Source organism: Solanum stenotomum, chromosome 6, assembly GCF_019186545.1.
Source record: "Solanum stenotomum isolate F172 chromosome 6, ASM1918654v1, whole genome shotgun sequence".
In the NCBI taxonomy this organism is placed as follows: domain Eukaryota; kingdom Viridiplantae; phylum Streptophyta; class Magnoliopsida; order Solanales; family Solanaceae; genus Solanum; species Solanum stenotomum.
In genome coordinates, this window is record NC_064287.1 from 5,412,557 (window position 1) to 5,440,032 (window position 27,476).

Sequence of the window (27,476 nt, forward strand, 5' to 3'; positions counted from 1 at the left end):
AATTTTAAGTCATCATAGAGTAGACCCATTAAACCATGCTTCATACATATGTGAGAAAACTCATGGTTTCATACGTCATGTCAAGTTTAGGGTGTATTTTGGGTCGTGATAGTCCAACACTATCAGTAGTTGTATGAAGCTATTAGACTGAAGACTTTGGTAGAGACTTGATTTTTCTTGAGCCCAAGTAAGAACACTGCCTTTCTTGGATTAAATCTTTGATCATGAAATTTTGGTGCTTGATCTTGATAAAAGAAATTCTTTTATTAAGTTTCTAGAGTAGAAGAACTTGGGAAAATCTTGGGTGGGAGACTTCTTTTTGTATTTTGAATTTTTGAATTGAAGGTTTTAAGGTTCTTAATGGGGAAGAAGAACCCTAGGTGAGTTTTGATAGAATTTCTAGATACTTGAATGTTTAGATTGATGTTTAATTTTGAGAGGAAAATTAGTTAGTTGAATGATATACTTAGTTAAAATATCAAAAGATGACATAGAATAGGGCTAAAAAGTTTGGGAAATGACCAAAATAACCTTGGAACACGTGCAAGAAGTTTCTAGAAAAAAAATTCACAAAAGGCTCTACGGTTCATGGAAAATTCCCCCATCCGTAGTTTTGGTCGTAGGACATCGACTGCCTGACAAAGCTTCACTAAAACGAGCATAACTTATTATATTGTAATCTAAATAAGGCAAACGTGGTGGAGTTGGAAAGAAGACTCACATGCCTTTAATTTGATAGGTCATAGTCCAGCTAATTCATTATATATTGAGAGATATGATCGTTTGAAGTAAAACTAAGTAGAATCTTTTATCAAAACTTAATCGGCAAGGAAGTTTTCTAACTTTTTTTTTTGGTAACTAAGTTGATTTCATTACCAAAGTAAACGTGTGTATCAATACAAATAAAGAGCATTGCTGGACATCATGCTCCAACAACCTCCTAGCAACAAGACATTAAAGTATAAACTAAACCGATCTATCAACTATCGGTAGTATGAAGATTTCAAACTGGATAGAAGTTGTGGCTTTAGCATGTTGCGCAGCCTATTGAAGTTCATCATTCCATGACATAGGTGTTCTCTTGATATCAACCCATAGTAACAGATTCTGCCACAATTGGGCAGAGACTTTGCACGCAAAGAAAAGATGAGAAATGCTTTCATTTTCAACTATACTTTGTGCTAGGATATTCGTGTGACTTTAATTCATGTCAAATTTCATTCTCATACTAAAGAATTGATCATAACACTTGAGAACAATTTAGAAATTACCCGATTCGATCTTATATGCAATTGAAAAATGATTCGTGTCTTAGTTTAAAAAAATTTGGGGTGTTACAGTTTTTCTTCTTAAAGCCCTCAACTTGTGTACCAACAACTTCACGAAAAGCAAACAATTCAGCCAACTAGTCATCAATAGTGCCACGATATGCTTGCATCATTCTATTGATGCCTTGAATTTGAGTCAGAACATCAACCAAAAATCTTTGCGGTTGTCTGTCAGATCAAGAATGACCTCCAACCGTGCAACTTCCTTGTGTAATTTGTTGCAACTATTTTGGTTAGCCAGTATAAAATCTCAAGTTCTGATACCTATTCTATTGGGGTCAATCCTTCTTGATTTAGACCACTAGGCAATTTAGCACCCTTAGACTCAGTCTTATTATTTCCCCTTCAATCTAATTCAACACTTAGACAAGCATATGAAAATAGACAACACAAGCCACGCACAAGAATTACTTCTCAACTTTGTATTCAAATTTGTATCACATAGAAGCACACAAACACTTGGCCTACATCCAAAGCCAACTATGTCTATGCCAAATCTGTCTTTGCCAATAAATAGTCCATAATAAAAGACTTTTGTTTATTTTAAATGAAAATTTTGAACTATTCGTTTAACTACAATTATTTAATTGACAAGTAATATTTTAAATAATTAAAAAACTAGTTGATAATTAATAGGTAAAATCTAAAATTTATTTAATATCATATACCACTTGGCACTAACTTATTCTAATAAAACCCACTAACTTACTCTAATATATTATGTCAAGTGATATAGAATATTAAATAAATTTTAAATTTTACACATTAACTATCAACTAAATTAATTATTTAAGAAAATTCCCGTCAATTAAATAACCATTAAAAAACGAATAGTCTAAAATTCTCATTTAAAATTTACAAAAAGGGTCTTTCTTAATTCTAGTTCTCAAAACGACCTAACAAATCATTACACCAACACTTAACCCATGAACTTTTTTAGCCACAACCACAACTATGTCCTACCCTTATCATGCCTTAGCCACACATTGTGGTGCATGCCTCAGCCACACCAATGGCAATGTCTTTCCTCAATTAAACATAATCTTGATCAAAGTTACTAGACATTAATTAAGTTGATCATATAGATCCCTAGCCAAGCCTAAAGTGCACACGAAACATCAAGCTGAGGATTGAAAAAAACCACTAAATTATGCCCAAGTAACCATATATGATGCACTGCAAATCTCACCTATTGAGTATGATAAACTTTTTCACAAAATCAACCGAAGTTTGACAAAATTTTGATTTGTGTAATAATCTATAAAATTGTATATTCTTGTATGTTAGTATATTTCGGATGCATAATAGTATAGTATATCAAAATCTTAAATATTTTCATTTAAAAATAAATATATGAAAATTTTGTATATAAATATATCAGCTATATATTATTGTTAATTAAAATTGTGTTTTGGATTAAAAATTTATAATGTAAATTTTAAGCTATATTTTTGCAATGTAAGTAGAATAATAGTACTTTTATGAACATAATATTACATTAACATTGAGTTTCTTTTCTTCTTATTTTACAATTCATAAAAGAAACAAATATAAATTAAATAGTAAAAGTTTATGAACATATAGTATAACATTAATATTGAGTTTATCATCTAAAAAATGTAGAGGCATCTGAATGCACAGACACTTGGAAATGGTGTTAGTGCTAGAATCTCCACCCCATTTCATTCTTGGCAACGTACAGCGCTGTATACACTATTGACAAAGCATACCAGAGACTCTAATTTGTTGCCTTTTTTCTATAACTATCATATCCCTCCATCACACAAATAATAAGAAATTTCAAATTCCAGGTCTGAATAATGAAAAAGTCAAGTTTATCTTTGCAAGTCTGAATGTTCCAATAAATAGGCTGCAACACCCTACCATATGTCAGCACATGGTCTATCTTATCTAGTAGCAATACCTAAAAGATAGGCACAACTCAAATTCGAATTACAGGCCTTATCTAAAAGGCTAACAAAGCCACAACCAAAACTAAAAAACCGCCCAAATGTCCACACATAAGCGAGGCACATGCAGACAAACCTTAAATTTGGCACCCAAATTCACTCTTGTGCACCAGATTTGCCCGTGCTCACATTGTGGGCAGGTTCTACCCCACATAGCTTGCTGGTCCATTCTGTCGAGCTATCTGCCCTTGTCCAACTATACCGATTCGTAATATCGTTTTGAAAACTAAAACGCTTTCTTTTATTAAAGACATTTTTAATATTTTTTAAATAATTAATTTAGTTAATAATTAATGAATCAAGTCCATAATTTATTTAATATCATATATTACTTGGCTCATATATATTAAAATAAATTAGTGAATTAATCACTTTTAAATATTTTTAAAAGTGATAAATCCACTAACTTATTTTAATATAAATATTAAATAAATTTCAAACTTAACCCATTAATTATTAATTTAATTAATTATTTAAAAGAATATTCATCACTTAAATAACCATAGTTAAGTGTAGAAAAAGGTCATTTATAAAATTAAAGAGTTCTAATTCTCAAAACAATCTACAACTCCTTGTACCAACACTAACACATAAACTTGTTTAGCCCAACCATACCACAATCTCAACTTAGTCCTACCCTTTTCATGCCTTAGCCACACATTGGCTTGCATGCCTTGACCATAACAATGCCAATGTCTTACCTCAATTAAACTTGATCTTGATCAAAGTTATTTGACATTGATTAGGTTTATCATACAAATCCCTAACCAAACCATGCCTTAGCCACACATTGTCTTGCATGCCTTAAGACATAACAATGTCAATGTCTTTCCTCAATTAAACTTGATCTTGATCAAAGTTATTTGACATTGATTAGGTTCATCATCTAAATTCCTAGCCAAATCATGCCACAATCACAACTCTGTCCTACCCTTTTCATGCCTTAGTCAGAAATTGTCTTGCATGTCTTGAGACACAAGAATGCCAATGTCTTTCCTCAATTGAACTTGATCTTGATCAAAGTTACTGGACATTGATCAGATTCATCATGCAAATCTAAAGTCAAGCCTAAAGCAATGAAACCATCAAGCTGAGGGATCAAAAACCTTGACTAAGTTATGTAAAGTAAACCTTATAGCACAAACATTCAAATAGTATGTATTTATCTATAATTTTTTTAAATTAACTTCAATTGAATCTAATAACATGAAATCTTAATATGAAATATTGATTAGATTTTATCATCTAAATAATGTAGAGGCATCTGAATACACAGACACTTGAATAGTGTTAGTGCTAGAATCTCCACCCCATTTCATTCTTGGCAACGTACAGCGCTGTATACACTATTGACAAAGCGTACCAGAGACTCTAATTTATTGCCTTTTTTCTGCAAAAATCATATCCATCCATCACACAATAATCAGAAATCTCGTATTCAAGATCCAAATATAAAAATATTCCTATGTAACATAAATTTAAATTACTCAAGACTCTAATACAATTAGATAACAGACATAATGCTCAGTGGAAGGAGAAGTCGTTTAATAAAATAGGCTCACGGAGAAAGCTATAAAATAACCCTCTAATTCCACTGCCCTTAATACACCATATGGTGTTTTACCTCATCACAGCATTAGAAAAAAAAAAAAAACTAATTTGGGCTTCAGTGTGTGTAACAATGAGATCATTGATAGTAAAATCTCACTGAAATCCGCTAAGATAATTATAGTTATCATCATAAACCCAAAAACACCACAATTGAAAAGATAAACAAGAAATTTATAAAGAATAGTATGCTCAGACAGCCAAGGGTTTGTCTTCAAACATTTAGGAATTTAAAACCCCTAAATGATCAGAAACTCTAGTCCACAAATTGCTTCATCACCGCACAAAATTAAAAAGTGAAAGAAAGAAAAGAACTTAAGGTAGAGCAATAAGCGAAGATGCTGAAGGAAGATGCTGAGAGGAAGAATATATAGAATTTGATGGTGCCAGCTTCTAGGGTTATAGTGGGGCGTTACAACAAGGTTTCTTGATGGGCCTGCACAAAATTTGAGCTTCTTTTTGGATCAAATAGTTTTCAAGGTTTTGGACTCAATCAGGCCCATTAACTACTATTATTTCTGCACATTCTAAAGTTGTAAAATAATGGAGAAACTACCTAATCACATTTAGTTCTCTCTAGGGGCTGTTCATGGTTCGATTTAGATTGGTTATTGATTAAAATCAAAATCAAAATCAAATTAATTTAAACAGTTTTTAAATTTTCAAAATCAAACTAAACCAAACAAAAAAAAAACCCATCCGTTTGGTTATTGTCAGTTTGGTTTTGATTTTTTTTTTCTATTTGAAAGTAATAAATTTTTTGAGAACATGCATATCTCGATAGACACAAACATATAGTTTATGAATAATCCACAAGAAAGCTATTGTAGATTCAATTAAGCAATACTAAAGTTATTATTACACAAACAAAGTGATACAATTAAGAGAAAATGCTATTTTATGTGAGGTAGGGTAGATAAAGACTAAAACAATGAATTTTGATGGACTTGAACTTAGGGTTGTAATAATTGGGCTAAAATTTAACGGTTGGACTTGAAAAAATGGTAAGGTTAATGATTTAAGTTAATTAAAATTTAACAAAATATTTTATATTTTATTTAAGAATAATATATAAATAATTATAATATATATATATATATTTCTCGATTCGATTTGGTTATTTTTGCAGTTCTTTTTTATTAAAATCAAAACCAAGCCAAATAGTATAGGTTTTCAAAATTTAAAATCAAACCTAACCAAACCAAATCAAATATCATTCTTTTAATTGGTTTGATTTAGATTGCAATTCGATTTGGTTTTTTAACCATAACAGTGAAAAACCCTAGTTCTCTCTATAGTTTGTTCTCACTGATTATTACTATCATACCAAATTTCAAGTAAGGTATATTTAGATAGATGTACTTTTGCTATCATATACAGTCTGAAGTACAAATATATAGGGAGAAAGGCGAGAGGAAGAGGGAGAGAGCCAATTTTAGATAGGAGGGAGGCGAGCAAGAGAGTCAATATATCATATACACATGCAAATCATACTAGATACATGTATTTGAGATACCATAGACATTTTGAAAATATTGATACGTAACGAGAGAGGTGAGAAAAAAGTAAGAGTGGAGAGAGCAAAAAAAGCGAGTGAGATAGGTGAGAGGCGAATGAGAGAGTCATTGTATCCAAAGATACATGCAAATCCACATAAATATCGTGTATCTAAAATAAATTACAACTAATTTTCACCCATGTATCCGAGATATAAATATCTGAAATCAAAATCTGGCATGAGTGATAGTTTTAAAATACAAGGAAATTCATGTTAGTAAAATCTTAAATTAGTAGGATTTGTATACACTCATTATAATATTTGATATTTAAATCATATTTGTTTGTCATAGACAAAAAAAGATGCACAAAATTTCTAAATATTTGTTTTATAATGTTATAAAAATAACTAGATTATTTAAATTTAGAATCTCAAAAAATGTTCATTAATTTATAAATTTTGACCCTTACAATGCAAAACTTTGGTCGAATTAAATAAAAATATGTGTAGATTCTTCCATAGAAAAAATTTCAATTACAAAAGTGTGTATTGATGTAATATTAGAATACCATTTTCCAAAAATGCTCTCTTCTCTCCCCTACAACCCTAACCTGTCATGAACATTGCGGCCGCCGGCCAACCATCCACGGTGGCTAGTCAGCTCTTCTCTGTTGCTGATTTCTTGCATTGCCGGTAGGTTCAAGCGCAAATACTAAAAACTCCTATATTAATGGGCCTATTGACAAAGTTGTTCGACCTAGTTTGCATAATGACAAATCTTATCGAGGTTCGATAGCACCAACATCCAAATCTATTCAGTTCAAAGAGGCTTTCATGGTGGAAGGTGTTCCACATGTTAAATGGACCGAGAAAGAAGTAGATATCATGAATAGGATAGAAAACCTACAATGTGCAATGATTGGCACATTTACTTATGATATCACATATATGGAGAAATTGAGAAAACTTATTCCTCAACAATGTAATCTTAAGGGTGATAGTCAAATTGGTTATTTTGAAATAAACATATCCTAATAAGACTATCTAAACAAGTAGATTACATTAATCTTATATCTAAAGGAGCTTTCTACATCACTTGCAAAGATGGATGCTCGTATCTTATGTGCACTCTCATGTATGACTCAAGGTTCAAAGTTAATGAAGAAACAACCAAAGCTCTAGCATGGATATTCTTTCCCAACCTTTTACCTACCTACTTTGTTAAATAATGTTTGTTTTCTTTAGAATCAACAGTAGGTAAACCAATGCAACTTAACTTAGCCACGATTAATAAAACTAGACCAAATTGTGATAGGGTAAAAGTTTTGGTGGACTTAAAAGGAGACTTCACCAAATCAATTACTATGGATATAGAAAATGATGTTATTAGGAAGTAAGGATGGAGGAGATACATATCAGATATGATTATGTTCCTTTTTATTGTGATGTATGTAAAAAATGCAAAGGCATAGTACCCAGAAGTGCAGACATCATAATTCAAGAAAGGAGGATTATTATGCTCCAGAAACATATAAGGCAGAAGAGGAGACTAAAGTTTGTCAAAAATCAAGGATACATCAACATGTGCATAAATTTCAAAAGGGGAAAGCAAAAATACTATCCCTTCAAAGTGAGCCAACTAAAATGCAGAGTGAGAACGTGGAGACTAGTAAGGGCTGGGTGTTACGAACTTTTGGTAGATAAGAAACTCATATTCAAAGAGAGAATGTTATTCCAATAAGTGAGCAGAAGAAGATTGTCACCATTATGGTTGACAAGGATGAAAAGGAAAATGAAGGAGAGGTGGTAAGACATGAGGTTATAAATACAAAGTGTGTTGCTACCTGTGTTGAAACTAGTATTGCTACTTCTACAGCCCTGTGCACCGCAAGTAAATCTGATGCAGAAATTGGAGACAATTCAAATGCACTCATTTCTCTCCCACTTCAAGAGATTGATGCACTACCAATTACCATGGTGAGCCCTGCAATAAAAATCAGTAGTTAGCAATCATATTCCAAAAGGTGTGATTTTATAGGAGAGGTACAAGAAGGGGGTGTGGAGGTGGTTGAGTCTCATACACAAGCAATAGTGGAGTCTCTAGAGGTAGTCCTTCTGGATGAAAACCAAGTAGTACATGTGGAATCTCCTAATAGAGTTTTACATAATATTGTTTCTCACAATATAGATGTAAATCATAGTGGTAACAGTGATGCAAATGCTACTCTACTAGCAAAAGGTTTAATGGAGAGGACAATAATGGGGATTTGTGGGAGGTTCAACTTGAAGCTGGTATTTTACCAAAAATCTTAAAAAGTGCTAGAAAAGGGAAGAAACAAGGAAATGGTGAGCATATTTTACCTATCAGGGTTCATCCTAAGAGGGTCAACTCAAAATCTAATAAACAATGAATGCTCTTATTTGGAATATTAGATCAGTCAGATCCCAACAGGTTTTTCAAAGAGTACAAATGTTACATAAATACCATAAGTTCTCATTTGTGAGACTTTTGGAACCTTTTCAGAATGATAGGCACATCAATAGATATAAGAGAAGATTGAGGATGCCATTTGCTACTTCTAACTCTAATGATAAAATTTGGTTCTTTGCAAATGATAGATTTGATCCTACAATTGTGAAAAACTCAGATAAAAAACTTACCATTAAGCTTCATAATAAAATAACCTCACAATGTTTTTTTTGTAACTTTGGTTTATGACAAGTGTACTGCTGCAGATAGGTTGGTATTATGGGAAGACATATTTCAGGTAACAACTACAATAACTAGTCCCTGGCTAGTGGGGGTGATTTCAATGTGGTGTTGAATGCTGAAGAAAAAAATGGAGGTCTGCCAGTGATTGAGGCAGAGCATGAAGACCTGGATAATTGCATTGCAAATTGTGAACTTACAGCAGTTCAATTCAAAGGAAGCCCTTTCACATGGTGGAATAGAAAGGCTGAACATGATTGCATCTTTGAAAGATTGGACAAAATTCTAATAAACCAGTAGATGCAAGAATGGTTTAGTTATATGGAGGTAGAGAATTTGGCAAGGATAGGATCAAATCATGCCCCTATGTTGCTACCATGCAAGACAAGAGTGATAAATTACAGGAAACCTTTTAGATTCCTCAAATTCTGGGTTGACAATCCACAATTTTTGGATGTTGTTAAACAAAATTGGTCTATTAATTGTTCCCAAAACTGTTGGCTTGATTTTAAAGATAACATAAGAAGAGTTAAGACTGCATTAACAAAATGGAGGGGAGACACTTATGGAGATATTTTCAAGCAGATCACTATCAGAGAGGACATTGTTTAGATTAAGGAGAAGTTATTTGAAGAATCCCCAAATACTAAACATAGAGAAGTATTACAGAGAGCACATGCTGAATATAAAAGATACTTGCACTATGAAAATATTTTTTGGCAACAAAAGGCTAGGTATGACTGGTTTGAAAGTGGTGATAAAAATACTAGGTTATTTCATAGTCTTGTGAAGGGTAGGAGAAGAAAGCTTCAAATACAGAGGATCCAAAATGCTCAGGATGCACGGTTAGATGAGGCAGGAGATATAAAGGAGAAGGCTGTGAAATTTTACCAAAATCAATTCTTACGAGAAAGGGATGCCACTGATTTCTCACTATTGAGAAACATCCCTTCTCTTATAAATAAGGCAAAAAATGTTGATCTTTGCAAACATCCTTCTCTGGAGGAGGTCCAACAGGTTGTTTTCAATCGAAATGGAGATAGTGCAAGTGGTCCAGATGGTTTAACTGGTAGATTTTACCAAACATGTTGGAAATTGTAAGCAATGATATCCTAAGGATGGTTATAGATTTTTTTCAATGGTAATACTCTCCCTAAGTCAATTACTCATACTAACTTGGTCTTATTGCCCAAGAAAGAGATTATTCAATTCTTTTCGGACTTAAGACCAATTAGCTTGAGCAATTTTATCAACAAAATCATTTCCAAGGTGGTACATAATAGGTTGGAAGATTTGTTACCTAAATTGATTTCTCACAATCAGTCTGGTTTTGTTAAAGGGAGAAGTATCATAGAAAATGTCTTATTGACACAAGAGGTAAACCTTCTAATGTTGTCATTAAATTGGATATGTCCAAGGCTTATGATAGAGTTTCATGGTTCTTCCTTATGAAAGTGTTGAGGAAGATGGGCTTTTCAGAGCATTTTGTTGACATGCTTTGGAGATTGCTTGCTAATAATTGGTATTTAGTTCTAATCAATAGTCAACCAAATGATTTCTTTCACTCTACCAGAGGAGTAAAACAGGAGGACCCTCTATCAATATGTGGGTTATGGTTTACCAAAATGGAGTACTAAGATAAATCATCTTGCTTATGCAGATGACACTATTATATTTGCATCAGCTAATGCTTTTTCTTTGAATAAAATTGTGTCATTGTTACAAGATTATGAGACTCAATCTGGCCAAAAAGTGAATAAGGATAAAAGTTTTGTCTATCTACATCAGAAGTTTGCAGCAGAAGATAAACAACTAGTGGAAGATTGTACATGTATAAAAAGGGGTCAGTTCCCTTTTAAATACCTAGGTGGCCCTATCACTCACTCAAGGAAAAGAAAACAGCACTATGATGAACTTCTTCAGAGAGTGAAGTCAAAATTGCAAGCACGGAAATGGAATATGCTATCATATGGAGGTAAAGTGGTATTGATTACTAGTGTATTACAAAGTGTTCCCATTCATGTGCTTTCTGCAATTGTTCCTCTTAACTGTTTGTTAAAAGAACTCCATAGAGTTTTTGCTAAATTCTTTTGGAGTAATAAAGTAATAGGAAGGAGTAAACATTGGGTTGCTTGGGAGAAAGTATGTTTATCCAAACAAGAAGGTGGTTTAGGGTTTAGGTCAATGTTTGATGTCTCAAAAGCTATGTATGCAAAACTCTGGTGAAGATTCAAGACTCAAAAGTCTCTATGGTCAAGCTTTATATGGAACAAATAATGTAAGAAGCAAATTCCTACACTTGTCCAATGGAGAGGAGGTAATCAGGTGTGGAAGCACATGCTGGCTAATATAGACTGTATTGAATAATATTTATGGTGGGAGCCTAACGGGGGCTCTTCTTCAGTTTGGTATGACAATTGGATCAGGTTAGGTCCATTATACCTTCAGCATGGTCCTATGATAGATGTTGAGTGTTTTTTGAAAGAATCTGGTTGGGACTATGTAAACATGCAACCTCATCTACCAGAAGCAGTAATCAACCAAGTAAGATTATACATGGGTCATTCCATACTGGCTAACCAAGAGGATAAGCCTTGGTGGACAAAAGCAAGCTTTGGACAATTTAGTGTGAAGAGTGCTTGGGATCTTTTAAAGAAGAAAGAAGTAGTAAATGAAGTTTTTAAGAATATCTGGGTGAATGATCTTCCCTTCAAGGTTTTTTTTAGGTGGAGAGTATGGTCAAATAGAGTCCTTGTATCTACTGTAATGGCTAACTGGAACCCAAATATCTCTCAATTATGTGCATGTTGCAATAAGCCTAGAAGAGAAACTTTGGAGCATTTATTTTTAAAATAAAATGAGAGGTTGCCAAGATAGTCTGGAGGCACTATACTTCTACAGCTGGGATCATTGACCCCTTGATTCAAATTAAACAAACTATGAAGTTGTGGTGGGAGACTACTAGTACTAGTAGGCTGAAAGCAGTGTTTCAAGCAATTCATAATATAATATTATGGTTGTTATGGAAAAGGAGGACTATTGTGATTCATGGTGGTACATATTATGTCAGCAAAGTTATCTGGGATGTTTCTAACATGGTGCAAAAGTTTATGATGTGTACATTTGGTTATAGGGATGTACCTAGTACTTGGCCTCTGATAGTGGCGGTGTTGGATGGTTTCAGACCTTGTTTCAAAACCAAGTGTGTAAGGTGGTACCCTCCTGATGAGGGTTGGTGGAAGGTTAATACTGATGGAGCATCAAAGGCCAATCTAAGGCCTAGTGCTGCAACCTTTTGTATTAGAGACAATAATGGTGATCTGGTTTGTGCAAAAGGAATGAAGATACGAGATGCACCAGTTTAACTGTTGAAGCTCTGGCTATTAGAGAGGCTTTGCAATACTGTTGGGAGAAGGATTATAATCACATTATAATAGAAACTGACTCATTGGCAATGGTATAAGGGATACACCATGGAGTGTGACCTTGGAAATCAGTTCTATTAAAAGGGTGAAAGAATTGCTAGCAGTAAGCGTACGACACTCTTTAAGGGAGGGTAATACTCTTGCTGATTATTTTGCTAACCTGGTTTTTGTTTTTGCATGTAACTATGAATTCACAACTTACCAGGAGATCACAAAAACAACAAAGAACATTATCAATATGGATAAGTAGAACATGCAAAACATGAGAATCATACAAATGAATGCATCAGATTGCTAGGTCTCTAGTTTAACATATAGGTCAAGTGGTGCATCTTAACACAAGTCAAACTAATATTATACAAATTTTCTATAGTCTGAAGTAACTTAGATTGGTCAATATGCCATGCACCTGGTGAGAGCTTTGATGTGTATCATGCGGCATAAAACCAGGACTAAGAAGGTAAAGCAATGCTGGTATCTGATTTGTTAATTTTAACTATGATAAAGTATAACACTTGATAACACTTCATAGAGACATTACTAAAGACGGTATCTAGCATAAGCCATACAATAGACAGCGAAATTGACTAACTTTGCCCTGATTTAAGAACGAGTGGTGGTATTAATCCCTTGATTGGATTCAATCCACTTGAACTTATATTTGGGTAAGGATTAGTTGATTAAACTAACGCGGAGTAGATGCAAGACGATTCTAAATGAGAATTAGTTCTCAGAACTACAAATCAAGAAAGAGCAGTACAAATCACAAAATCATGCCAACGACAACTCAGAATGGTTCAGGAAACATACCTTGTCAGCAAAAGAATAATGGAAGTTGGCGAGCGAGGTTGAGGTACTAAAAGCATGTGATAGGTGCTGAGAGGATCCATCATTTTTAGATCGATGCTAGCGTGCGAGGTGGAGGTCGACAGTCCGGGAGGATCCTCCATTTCTCTTTTCCTATTTCTCAAGTCACTGTTATAGTGGCTTTTCACTTGTCTAATTTGTTGTTTAGAATGCTTTTGTTTGGTGAGAAGTGAGCTTAGAAATAGCCACAATGTACGACTGATTTTGATATGAAATTTGACCCAATGGGTCTTTGATTAAAAAAAGAAGAAGGTATTGATGTAATATTTTTTGTCAGAAGTGATATATTGTATTAAATTTTCAAAATATCTGATAAAAATTAGAATTGTTTTAAAAAATTTATAATTTCCCGAACACTTTTTATTTTTAGACTTTATCACTCAATATTTTTTAATTCTATTTCCAGTTTTATATTCATCAATTATTTTCACAAGTAATTTTCATCATTTAGAACGTTTTAGTCTCTCTTTTTTTCATGTCACATTTTTTCAAAGAGAATATTTGTCAACACTTTACAACTGTCATTAGTCACCATTTGTACTTGATCCCCTTTTTCAGATTTAACAGTTATAGAACAATCTAAGATACAATGCTCAAGGAAGCATGATGTAGATTTTAGAAATTCAATAAAAGGATCAAGGCAAATTCAACTACCAAATGAAAGACTACAAGCTCAAAGGGGTAACTAATGATAATAATATCTAAAAAAGAGAGTAAAATTTACAAGACACATTGAAGAAAACCTATTATCATGATCTTTTATACAAAGCAACACTTTTTATTTCGTTTTAATGACATTTAGATCAAATTTTAGGTTAAGATACAAATATGAAATATATGCAAGAATCATGTTCTCACATGTTAGAAGTTTCAATGAAGATGAATCATTCTACTTGTAATATAGATAAGGTCATTACGAACTACAATACAGGAATAAGCTAAAAACAAAGTAACTATCATTGGCCCAACTATAAACAAATTTGCTATTTTTTTTGACACTATAAAACACTCACAGAATAATACTACTTAAGCTTAAACCTAAATATGTTGGTATCAAATTAAACAAGTCAAAAGATTTTTCTTCCTCTCCTTTAGTACCCTTAAAAATAAAAATAAAATAAAAAGTGACTCTTAAAGACAATAAATAAAAGTTACTCTAAAATTAAAAGTTACAAAAAATATCAAAAATCTAACGACTATAGTTCCCTCAAAATGGTCGTCATCCATCCACCATAAAAAGTTCTACATATGACTAAAAGAAAAATTACCGCTCAGTTCAAGTTAAACCTCTCGAAGAATTGAAAGAGATTATTCACAAATAAGCAGCCAAATAATTTTTTCACCCCTAAATATTTTGTTCTTCTATAAATAGGGAGTTAATTTAATTCATTTTGGATATCAATTTCAAGAGAAATAAAAGTCCCCACCCCCAATTTTCGTTACTTGCTGTCTTGTATTTATTTAAATTTCATAACCATTTTTTCAATTCAGACCCATCAAAAGTTCTTTAAGTAGAAAAAACAAACACACTTAATGATATAATATCTAAACCATCCAGATTCAAACCTCCATTAAGTGCAACCAAATGAGGCCTTAGCCTCTCTAATTTTTCCTTCTCTTCTCTACAAGAATGGAGACAAAGAGAAGTGATTAAACCACTTTGAGTAGAATTTAAAGTTTCTGCATAATCCTAAAATAATAATATCAACACAAATCTAAATGTAGTTAGAGGAAATTAGATTTCATTTAAATCTTCTAAAGTTAAGCTTTACTTTCGAAAGTGATCGATCGACCATCAAATTTTGGAATTTTTAACGTATGCATGCATTTAGTTTTGTACTAGAAATTCATAGCAACAACTATGTGTCACGACCCGAGCCTACACCCTGGACGTGGCCAGAACTCGAGAACCATTGCTAGTCTCCAAGCGAACCCTCATCCTAGCTGACTACAAACGGAAGACTAACTTAAGCTTACAAAGCTTAAAACATAATAAAATTCATGAAAACTTAAATACAAAGCTTTAGCTCAAAAGAAAACTCTAAATAATATAATATATTCAACTCGCAATAATTAGGCAACTTAAGTCTTTAAAACATTTAATAAAATAAATGAACAAACTTCTGAAACTCTATTGTCTATCTATGAAGCCTCTAATTGACAAAGATGAAAGTCGGGACAAGACCCAAGACATCATGCCAAAACTAATAAGTAAATGAAATCCTCCGGAAGCAAGGAGGCTCACCATAGCTAACTCGAACTCCATGTGGTATCAACGAAGCTCCTGTTGATAACCCTGAATACCTGTATCTGCATCATGAAAAGATGCAGGCCAAATGACCCAGTACGTAGAATGTACGAGTATGTAAGGGAAATTCTAAAGCACAACATAAGCTTGAACTTAATAAAAAGGAAACATACTTACCTCTTGTCAAACTTACTCAACTCAAGGAATACTCAAGGATACTCAAAACTACTCAAACTTATTCAACTCAGAAGTACTCAAGGATAAGATACTCAATTGAAAGATATGATACTCGACTCTGGATACTCAACTCAATATAAAGCAACATTACACATGCAATATATGGAAAACTTTTAAAATAGTAGAAATCAACTCAGTGTATTGAAAAATACAATAACAACTCAATTTATATGTAATAAAATATAATATAACTCTGTGGGAGTTTCTCTAACCGACAACCACCACTATGAGCCTAAGTGATAATATAACGTCTTACCCACGCTACCAGAATTATCCTACACTTTGCTGTCATACAGGACACCTTAACTAAGTGGCTCCACTAGTCTATTCTAAAAAGCACTAAGGAATCATCTAAAAAGTATGATCCTTTCTACCCATGATGGCTACATGGTTTATGGAAATGTGAGTTATCTGAACTCAAACTCGTACCCATATCGGTGCTCAATACTACTCCCAAAATACTTAGCTCAGATGTTTAAAAACACAACTTTTTCTTTGATTTAAGATAATTACTCAAAAATCTTTCTCTTAAAAGAGATGGTATTCAAAATGCCCAAAACTCTTTTGGAAATCTCAGTTTCCTCTTATCTTAAATGTGAAAATATTTCTCAGTTTCCTCTTATCTTAAATGTGAAAATATTTACTCTTAAGAATACTTAGTTCCTATATATCATTTTAAAAAAAATGAACTTTACTCTTACTCTTTACTCAACTCAAAGCTTAAGTCTTAAAACAAAGTAAAACGTTTGTAAAAAAGTTCTTAAAATATGGTTCATGCCGAATTATGGACGTGAACGACTCAATGCAAGGTTTTCAATAACCATAGATAAAATTCAATACTTCAAACTCAAGAACTTCAATGTTACTACTCATGTCAAGAATGCTCAACTTAGAGGGTTCATACAAAATTATGAGCATGAACAACTTAACTCAAGGACTCAAAGATACTTCTCAGCTCAAGATTGTTCGACTTATATTGTTCATGCAGAATTATGGGCATGAACAACTCAACTCAATGACTTCATGGGTAACATGTAATAGTCCCATCATTAGAAATATAATCTCAAAGGGGATTAGGAACTTAATACTCAAGTCTTAGAACTTGAAGATACTACTCCTCTCAAAGGTACTCAACTGATAGATTTCATGCGGAAGTTATGGGCATGAACGACTCGACTCAAGGGTCAAAATATCAATAAGGAACTCATGTATACGACTCTTCTCATTCTCATACTTACTTACTCAAAACTTCACTCAAATTGATGATGGATCATAAAGGATTCACAATTGAACTCAAAGGCTTCCTTGAACTCTACTCTTAATTCTCTCTTAAATGTGAATTATGAATTCAAGAGTTATGGTTTATGATATGAAAGATCTCATGATGACAAAGTAGACTCATGAATACATTCTCCTCTTTCTCATACTCACTTGCTCGAGTCTTGAAACAAGTCATTAGAAATTGTAGAATACTCTTCAAAAAGACTAAAGTGGACTTTCACAAAAATGATTGAAAGAACTCTCAAAACTTGACTCTCAATTCTACCTTGAATTTGATTTATGAATTCAAGGTTGTGATTTGTGATAGGAAAGATCTTGTGATGTTTAGGAGTGTTTTTAGATAGTTATACATGAGAAACGGTTGAAAAACACTGTCTAGGGACCAAGTCCGTGACGCGGAGATGAATTAAAATGTTTGGTCAAAATAATTTTTGAAACAGTGGAGTCCGCGACCTCTCCGCGACATGGAGAGAAAATTTTCATACTGAAGTCGTAGACCAGGTACTTGTTCCTTGACTGACTTTTTCTTCCTCATTTTCTAACCCTAATTCACCTAAATTCGATTTTTTTTCTCAATTTCTCTTTAGATTCAGATACTAATACATGTACTCAAGAATCTAATCAAACAGAACTCTAAAATTGACTCGATTTCCTTAAGAACTCTAAAATCAAACCTTCATTTTTCTAGAACGAATTTAATGCTGAAATTAACATGATTGGAATGTGGATGAACAAACACTACACTATGGAAGCTTACATACCTCTTAGGGATCAAACCCATGGCGAAAATCCGCAAACAAACTCAAGAACGTCGATGAACGCCTTGATCCTTTCCTCTTTTCTCCTCTTTTCTCATCTTTTCTCTTCTTGAACTATCCACTAAAGCCCGAGGCGTAGATTAGGATTATAAAACTTACCCTAATCAGATTAGACCCTAAAATATTACTAAAAACGAATTAAATCTGATTGGGTAAGGAAAGATCAAAATACCCTTTGCTATTTTCGGGTAACTTTCCTTAATTGGACTGCCTGACTTCAAAAGGGCATATCTCACTCATCCAAACTCGAAACTTACCAAACTCAGCGGCATTGAAAAGGTAATTCAAAGAAATTTCATTTAATAGCTTATGGGACACCTAGCTCATATTGTGCTATAAGTTATGGTCATTTAAAGTTGACCCAAAACTTAAGAAAACCTTAGGAATGACTTGAATGAACTCTCTTTAGTTCTTCTTGGAACTCAAGGTGCTACATCTAGTGACCTTAATGCTTAGGAAAAATTAAATTCCTTGGTAAAAACTTACGCACTACGAGGGATAGTTTGAGTCTCAGTTCAAAAAAAAATTATGTAGTGTTACAATATCTCCCCCTTGGGATCATTCGTCCTCGAATGACGGCTGGACTGGGTATAGAATGGGGTTACTCCTACTAAGGTCTGAGTCTAATGGTTTACTCTTACTATATTCAAGATTAACTCAAATCCTTAAGTTTGAATTCTATACCTCTCTATTGGGAATCTCATCTCAAACTATTACTCTTTACCACCACATTTAATCAACCATGGTCTCTTATCAAAAACCACTTAATGTTTAACAACTCCACATTCAAGCTTAGTACTCTAACAAATCCATAGACTCCTACTAACCTTTGAGAAATTTTCAACACTTGACTTGATTTCTCAACTTATCATCTCCCCCTTAGTCTAAAGCTGACACTTGAAGGCTATGGACTTATTCCACATTGACAACTCAATTATGCTATCTAGGCACACATGAAAAATTATAACTTAATTGGAACCTCATTTGGTAACATAACATCTTGGCACACCTCTTAATGCTTTTGTTACTCTTGTGACTTAGCCACACTTCACTGCCTTTATCTAAACGTTAGGGTCTCTCACTTGTACCACTCATATCTATTGTAGCTAATCACCTCAATTCCTCACCTACTCTATGTCAAGTCTTCTAGATCAAATCTCAAGACTAACATCATCACCCTCATGTTGTCATTATTTTGATCATGACACTCATCTCAAATTCAAGCTTAATATTATGAGTAAACCCGAATATCAATATGATTGCTCGCTTACTATACTAACTTACAACTACTGGATACAAGTTCAGAAACACTCGTCCACTAGGACCTTATGACAAATAGTCAAACCTTACCTCTTAGTATTCATACTTACAATTTACTATCACACTTCCTGTCACAGCTTGAGCACTATTCACTTATTCATTATACATCATTGCCTAATTAGTTCTATAACACTTTGAATATTATGGGCTCTCCCTCAAAATCATAAGCCTAGCTTAGATCTATCACCTCATGAATACTCTTGCTCTTCTATTCACCACTTACACTCTTAGTCATTACTAACACACTGACACATCATCATAACCCTTTTCTAGTTAAGGTATACTCTAATTCATCTTGACTTGCAACTCTTACTCTACCTCTTATCCTGAGCTCTTCACAACTCATCACTTCTTAGTCTACCCATAAAGGAAAACTCCTTATTCATAACTTACTAGGTGCATGGCTATACCAACATTGTTTTCCAAAACACCATCTCCTTTACTTAGATAACTAAACCTCTACATACTTTCCCCTAACTCTTGGCACTTTCTTATACTACTAATTATAGAATCATAACTCATACTATCTCTTCGGGTGAAAATCTTACCCAAGCTCTAAACGTACCTCGTCAAAGGATCTCAGCTGAAACACGACTTAGGGAAAAAAAGTACAAACTCACTTTTAGCTCAAATGCACAATTCATGTAATTATGCGTGCATTCCTTTGAAACTGAACACTTAACTTACTCTTGGGCTTCTCTCAAGCCCCTCTGGAGTCTCATGACTTCTTCGAAACTCTTGCTAATAACAACTCATCGATAAAGACTGACTCTGCTTTTCAACCACCTCTAGTATGATAGGTAGTTGAAGGGATAGGAGAACACATGAGTTAGAATAAGTCTCTATGACATAGCTCTATTGCACGATTAAGAGTATGAAAAAAGGGAAACTTTTCTTAAATGTCTGTAGACCATCATTTATAGAAGTGGGGCCCTCACAACCATAAACAAGACCATACTGACACAACTTCATAGACACCCTAGGACACTTGAACTCTGTGCTCTGATACCAAATTTGTCACGACCCAAGCCTACACCCTGGATATGGCTGGCACTCGAGACCCATTGCTGGTCAAGAAGCAAACCCTCATCCTGGCTGACTATAAGCAGAAGACTAACTTAAGCATACAAAGCTTAAAACATAATAAAATTCATGAAAACTTAAATACAAAGCTTTGACTCAAAAGAAAACTATAAATAATATAATATATTCAACACGCCAAAAATAAGCACCTTAAGTCTTTAAAACATTTAATAAAATAAATGAACAAACTTCTGAAACTCTATTGTCTATCTATGAAGCCTCTAATTGACAAAGATGGAAGTCGGGACAAGACCCACGACATCCTGACAAAACTGAAAAGTAAATGAAATCCTCCGAAAGCAAGGAGGCTCACCATAGCTAACTCGAACTTCATGTGGTATCAGCGAAGCTCCTGTTGATAACCCTGAATACCTGTATCTGCATAATGAAAAGATGTAGGCCAAATGACTCAGTACGCAGAATGTACGAGCATGTAAGGGGAATTCTAAATCATAACATAAGCTTGAACTTGACAAAAAGAAAACATACTTACCTCTTTTCAAACTTACTCAACTCAAGGAATACTTAAGGATACTCAAAACTACTCAAACTTACTCAACTCAGAAGTACTAAAGGATAAGATACTCAACTTAGAGATTAGATACTCAACTGAAAGATATGATACTCGACTCTGGATACTCAACTCAATATAAAGTAACAATACACATGCAATATATGGAAAGCTTTTAAAACAGTAGAAATCAACTAGTGTATTGAAGAATAAACAAATCAATTTACATATAATAAAATATAATATATCTCTGTGGGAGTTTCTATAACCAACAACTACCACTATGAGCCTAAGTGATGATACAACTTCTTACCCACGCTGCCAAAACTGTCTTATACTTTGCCGTCATATAGGACGCCTTAACTAAGTGGATCCACTAGTCTATGCTAAAAAGCACTAAGGAATCATCTAAAAAGTATGATCCTTTCTACCCATGATGGCTACATGGTTTATGAAGATGTGAGTTATCTGAACTCAAACTCATCCCCATATCGGTGGTCAATACTACTCCCAAAATACTTAGCTCATATGTTTAAAAACACAACTATTTCTTTGATTTGAGATAATTACTCAAAAATCTTTCTCTTAAAAGAGATGGTACTCAAACTGCCCAAAACTCTTTTGGAAATCTCAGTTTCCTCTCATCTTAAATGTAAAAACATTTACTCTTGGGAATAGTTAGTTCCCATATATCATTTTAAAGAAAATGAAATTTACTCTTACTCTTTACTCAACTCAAAGTTTATGTCTTAAAACAAAGTTAAAATATCAAGGGTCAAAATATCAATAAGGAACTCATGTATACAACTCTTCTCAGTCTCATACTTACTTACTCAAAACTTCACTCAAATCGATGATGGATCTCAAAGGATTCACAATTGAACTCAAAAGCTTCCTTGAACTTTACTCTTAATTCTCTCTAGAATGTGAATTGTGAATTATGAGTTCAAGAGTTATGGTTCATGATATGAAAGATCTCATGATGACAAAGTAGACTCATGAATACATTCTCCTCTTTCTCCAACTCACTTGCTCTAGTCTTGAAACAAGTCAATAGAAATTGTAGAAGACTCTTCAAAAAAACTCAAATGGACTTTCTAAAAAATGATTGAAAGAACTCTCAAAACTTGACTCTCAATTCTACCTTGAATTTGATTTATGAATTCAAGGTTGTGATTTGTGATAGGAAAGATTGTGTGATGTTTATGAGTGTTTTTAGATAGTTAAACACGAGAAACGGTTGAAAAACACTGTCTAGGGAGCAAGTCTGCGACACAGAGATGAATTAAAATGTTTGGTCAAAATAATTTTTGAAACAGTGGAGTCTGCGGCCTCTCTGCGATGCAGAGAGAAAATTTTCACACTGAAGGAACAGGTCCGCGACGCGGACCTAGTACCTGTTCCTTGTCTGACTTTTTCTTCCTCGTTTTCTAACCCCAATTCGCCTAGTACCCAATACATGTACTCAAGAATCTAATCAAACATTTCCTCAAGAACTCATCAATCTTATCTTAACTTAAAAACGAAAACCAATTTCAAGAACACAATTCAAGAACATCAAACCTTCATCTTTCTAGAACGAATTTAACGCTAAAATTAACATGATTGGCATGTGGGTGAACAAAGACAACACTATGGAAGCTTACATACCTCTTAGGGATCAAACCCATGGCGAAAATCCGCAAACAAACTCAAAAACGTTGATGAACTCCTTGATCCCTTCCTCTTTTCTCTTCTTTTCTTTTCTTGAACTTTCCACTAAAACCCTAGGCATAGATTAGGATCATAAGCTTACCCTAATCAGATTAGACCCTAAAATATTACTAAAAACGAATTAAATCTGATTGGGTAAGGAAAAGACCAAAATACCCCTTACTATTTTCGGGTAACTTTCCTTAATTGGACTGCCTGACTTCAAAAGGGAATATCTCACTCATCCAAACTCTAAACTTATCAAACTCGGCGGCGTTGAAAAGGTAATTCAAAGAACTTTCATTTAATAGCTTATGGGCCACCTAACTCATCTTGTGCTAAAAGTTATGGTCATTTGAAATTGACCCAAAACTTAAGAAAAGCTTAGGAATGCCTTGAATGAACTCTCTTTAGTTCTTCTTGGAACTCAAGGTGCTACATCTAGTGACCATAATGCTTAGGAAATTTTAAATTCCTTGGTAAAAACTTACTCACTACGAGGGATGGTTCGAGTCTCAGTTCGAAAAAAATTTCTAGGGTGTTACACTATGTATTTACTTTTGTACTAGAAATTCAATTTTAGCTTCACCAAAACACATGAAATAGCCTTTAATGTTCATAACTTGTAATACTCAAAGGTCAAAATTTCTAATGCACATTATAACTTCATCTAGCAAGTGTTGGGGGCCGGCTCTAAGAGAAGTAAATAAGGTAGGTGCTTTATTATTAAGGAACAGTAGGTTTGTAGCTTCTTCTTCTTTCTTTTTTTCGTTTTTAAAAGTTATTGATTATAATGTATAGAAATAGAAGATTAATTTCAAAAAAAATTAATTATCTAACTTACATTGTAATATATAGTGCAAAACTTATATTAGAAATCTTTAGCTCAAAACACAATATGTTATACAATATTATACACTCAATATACAATATTCTACATAATTATAAGAGACTTGTGACGCCATTGATAACTCCCACCATTTTTTTTTTCATAGCTTCACCTCAATATCTTGTTCCATAATAAGGGACGATCAGAGCCTATTTGAATTGACTTATTTTAGTAATTTTGTAAGGTAAAATAATATTTAATCATTTTTATAGTGCTTAGATAAAAATTTAAAAAATATTTTTAAACACTTCGCGTTTTCAAGTAAAAAAAGTAAAAGTATTCTTTAACTTATATATGACTTTACTTATCCAAACAAGCTCTAAGTTTTTCCTTTTTTAAAAGTTATTTAATTGTGGTCCAAAAGAGCTAAAAAAAATTTATATTTATTGGGGATCAATGCCTCGTGACGCTATTTTATTAGCTTCTCCACTTTTTTTCTTGTAGACATAGTTTGACTCTAATTCAAGTGCTAATAAGCACAATCCTGAGTTGAAGTGTCCAAATAAAAAAATTGAATAAATTTAAAGGGCTGCCTTTATTTAAATAACCATCAAGTTACGAAATAGAACGGAATATTACAAACAAACAAAAAAAGGACTAATTACAAAATGAACACGATGAAGAAACAAAATGCAAAAGAAAGAATGATACATATAGCAACTCAAAATCGTGGAACCAAAAGAGCCAAAGACTCCTCTTAACCATTCACAACCGCACAATGCTTCCTAATTTCACCATCGGAACCTGTTTTAACTTCAATCCTTCCCATTTTCTCCATCGATTGAGCAAATTCAACATAAAACTCTTTAAGTGATCCCGCGACAAGTTGGTCAATGTATGACTTTGTTGTTGTACTTGTTGTCAAGGCTGCATCGGATTGGAAGAGTCCTCTCCTTTTGAGTAAAAGCTTGTAATAGCTAAGATCAAATGTCCTGAAACTCCCTGGGTCCATTTCAACTATTGTTGTGTTATCGTTGATTGATTTACATTTATTGGCCTTAAGGTTAGCTGCATATTCACTGTCTAGAGATGGATCTTGAGTACCAAAAGTTCCAGTAAAATTATACAAACGCGTTGAGAATGATGAGCAATGAGAGATTCCGATAGTGTGAGCACCTGAAATATCGTCCATGATAATTATTGTTAAGACTTGAAATTCCATACTGAGTCAAACTTGTCACATAAAATGAAACAGAGGACGTAATAATTTTGACTTACCAGATAATAGGACCAAGTCTTTAAGGTCAAGACCCTTCCTAGCAAAATCATTTTGGAGAGTGGAAAAGTTACTAGTTGGAGCTGGAATGTCTGTTAAGGTTTCTGAAGCATTAGAGATTCTTCCATCTCTTCTTCCTGTTGGTACACTCCATGAAGGACCTCCCTATATATCATGCCCAAAAATATATGAATTAAAATGGTCATACATAACAGATATAATAAATTGTAAAGTTCAAGTTGAATTGGCTTACTGTGACCACAACAGAGTCTCTAGCAACTAAGGCAACAATATCAGCACAAGAGACAACTCCAGGGCATTCATCTTCAATTATTTTCTTCACATTATCAATGAATGAGAAACCTCTAAGTGTTAGATTTGGGATACCAAATTTTTCAGTTTGGTTTCCTGTACTTGAAGTGAAATTCAACAACACAGATGCATCACATCCCTACAATCACCACAAAAAAAAAAAACAAAAAAAACTTACATCAACTATGCAATATTTCTGAATGTTGTGATCTTCAACTAAAGATGTACTGTGAAAGTGTCCTTGAAATTTGTAACCTTAAACATGTTACGTGAGATATTAGGTGTTAATAGAGTTAGTATAAAATATAGAAAGTCATTAAAATAGTGGAAGTAATTAATAAATACGACGTACCCTGACAAAGCAATCATGGAAATGCATTCTGATTAAGGCAGCAGCAAGAGATGGAGCATTTGGAATGTGTTTGTGGACATACTCTAAAATGATCTTTTCTGCTTTTGGACAACTCTTGGCATAGAAGTTTTGTTGTAATTGAGCATGGCTAGACACTAAGATACACAACAATATTAGAGGGCACAAATACCCAATTGTAGCCATTTTGTTTCTTATCTTCAAAATAGATAGAAACTATTTTTTTTTCTTTGTTGTGTTTGTGTTTGTGTTGTACACACATCAACTCCCAAGAGGAAATTTATAGGCACTAGGCTTTGACAAAGCTAACTAACATGTGCATATTTAAGTATTTTATATTGGTTTGATTGAATTAGGTACAGTCTGTCTCTTGGTGTACTAGTTCAGTAATAAAGATTCATATTTTGTTTGGCCATCTTCCCTCTTTTATGCATAAATACTCCCACTAGTATCCTTCATGTTACTTAAAGAAGGTTATGATTAGACATATTATAGAGGAAGGTAAATCAGTATATAGAGTCTTTAGGGCATCTCCAATCCTACACTCTATTGTACTCTTCAAATATAGAGTTCTCTATTTTTTCAGATAATCAACTCCAACCCAACACTAGTTTTTTTTTAAATATATATATATATATATGTTAGGAGCAGTTATCTATGTATTCATTATTCCACCTTCCATTCTGCATAAAATAATTCATATATGTATTAGTTATGCGGGTTTCTAAATTTGTCAATCAAGCATTGTATCCTATCTACCAACCAACGTCATATAAGATATACGTAAATTGATATATGAAAGTTTTGTTTCTTTTCCAGCTACCAAGGTTCATTTAATAGGGCGTATAATAATAATATTTAATACTGTGTATTAGTAATGCTGATATTAGTTATGCAAAGATTATTTCTTATGCATTGTTTGATTTGGTGTATTGAAAATACGACGTGTTGCACAATTTCTAAGAAAAATATCTATTTATAAAATTACCCTCCTCAAATACAATGGAAAGGATGTAGAAAAGATTTTGAGGAACAATTTTGTCTTTAACCATATTAATTCATGCATAAAATTCCTTGCATTACTAATATCATGGATTTTCATCTATTAGTTATACATACCTTAATATCAAATAGAAAATATAACTAATACTTGCATTAGTTATACATATAGATTGAAAAAACGTATCAACTATGACATTGGCAATGCACAAAGTTAAATGCATACATTATTTTTTTTCTAATGAACCTTATTATTTTCTTGATCACTTTAATTATTTCTTGCTTTTATGATTGGCATTATTGGAATTGAAAAATAGAAAAATCCACCTGCTCATCAAGTTGTATCAGAAATATATAGAAGCTACCATATATAGCAGCCAGGACAACTCATATATTCTCATATGCAAATATGCCTTTGGCATATGTGTCCACATCAATTCGTTATTGCTTTGCTACTTGTTTGTTTTATTTCAAAATTGAATCAGTGAGACAACGTTATATATATATATATATATTGCACAAATATAACTACTATTTGCAAGTCAAAAGACAATATTATTTTAAAAAATTGGAACATGGCAGTAGATTCATGAAACTACACTAGAAACTAACAACTTCTAATTACTAAGTTTTGCAAAAATATATTTTCTAAAGAATATCCTAAAACTGTCTTCTTTCTTTTTTTCTTTTTAATATATATGCCAAAAGGTATAAATTTTTCTCTATGTTTCTTCAGTTTTAGCTGAAATTTGGGCCACCTATGTTGTGGCCTAGCGATATGCTCCATGCTATTGCCAAGTGGAATTTCCCCTTATATACACGCACACTATGTGTCATGATCCAAATTGTCGGACCACGCGGACACCTACTCAAACACCTAGATAGAAAAATCCTTACCACTCATTTTAAATCTGGTAATGCGGAAGTAAACTGAAACTTGCTACGAATTCATCTTAATAACACAAAACTTAACTATCTCCACCTTTATTACATTACAAAAACTTTTGAAAAATACATGTAAACCCTCCCTAGGAATTTGTCTGAACCGGTACAAGAGCTTTTAATAGAATACAAAATATTAAAATAAGACAACT

The 27,476-nt window shown here is 33.2% G+C and overlaps 1 protein-coding gene and 3 non-coding genes across 4 annotated transcripts; all 4 read right to left on the reverse strand.

Moving 5' to 3' along the window:
- Window positions 1–4,817: 4,817 nt before the first annotated feature.
- LOC125869503 (small nucleolar RNA Z152/R70/R12) lies at window positions 4,818–4,936 on the reverse strand. The gene has a single exon (XR_007446865.1). It is a non-coding gene; the product is annotated as a small nucleolar RNA Z152/R70/R12 (small nucleolar RNA).
- Window positions 4,937–4,959: 23 nt separating this feature from the next.
- Window positions 4,960–5,046, reverse strand: LOC125869502 (small nucleolar RNA R11/Z151). The gene has a single exon (XR_007446864.1). It is a non-coding gene; the product is annotated as a small nucleolar RNA R11/Z151 (small nucleolar RNA).
- Window positions 5,047–5,090: 44 nt separating this feature from the next.
- LOC125869501 (small nucleolar RNA Z157/R69/R10) lies at window positions 5,091–5,195 on the reverse strand. The gene has a single exon (XR_007446863.1). It is a non-coding gene; the product is annotated as a small nucleolar RNA Z157/R69/R10 (small nucleolar RNA).
- An 18,805-nt stretch (window positions 5,196–24,000) lies between these two features.
- LOC125869112 (peroxidase 3-like) lies at window positions 24,001–25,629 on the reverse strand. The gene is made up of 4 exons (XM_049549667.1): window positions 25,366–25,629; window positions 24,955–25,152; window positions 24,704–24,866; window positions 24,001–24,601 (listed from the first exon to the last, which is right to left on the reverse strand). Exons 1-4 carry the CDS (start codon window positions 25,567–25,569, stop codon window positions 24,183–24,185), a joined length of 984 nt encoding a protein of 327 aa, XP_049405624.1. The 5' UTR covers window positions 25,570–25,629; the 3' UTR covers window positions 24,001–24,182.
- Window positions 25,630–27,476: the final 1,847 nt, after the last annotated feature.

Coding starts and splice junctions, on each gene's coding strand:
- LOC125869112 (XM_049549667.1), bottom strand. CDS start 25,569: ATGGCTACAATTGGGTATTTGTGCCCTCTAATATTGTTGTGTATCTTA. Junction 24,867..24,954: donor GAGACTCTGTTGTGGTCACA/GTAAGCCAATTC, acceptor CATGATATATAG/GGAGGTCCTTCATGGAGTGT. Junction 24,602..24,703: donor AGACTTGGTCCTATTATCTG/GTAAGTCAAAAT, acceptor ACGATATTTCAG/GTGCTCACACTATCGGAATC.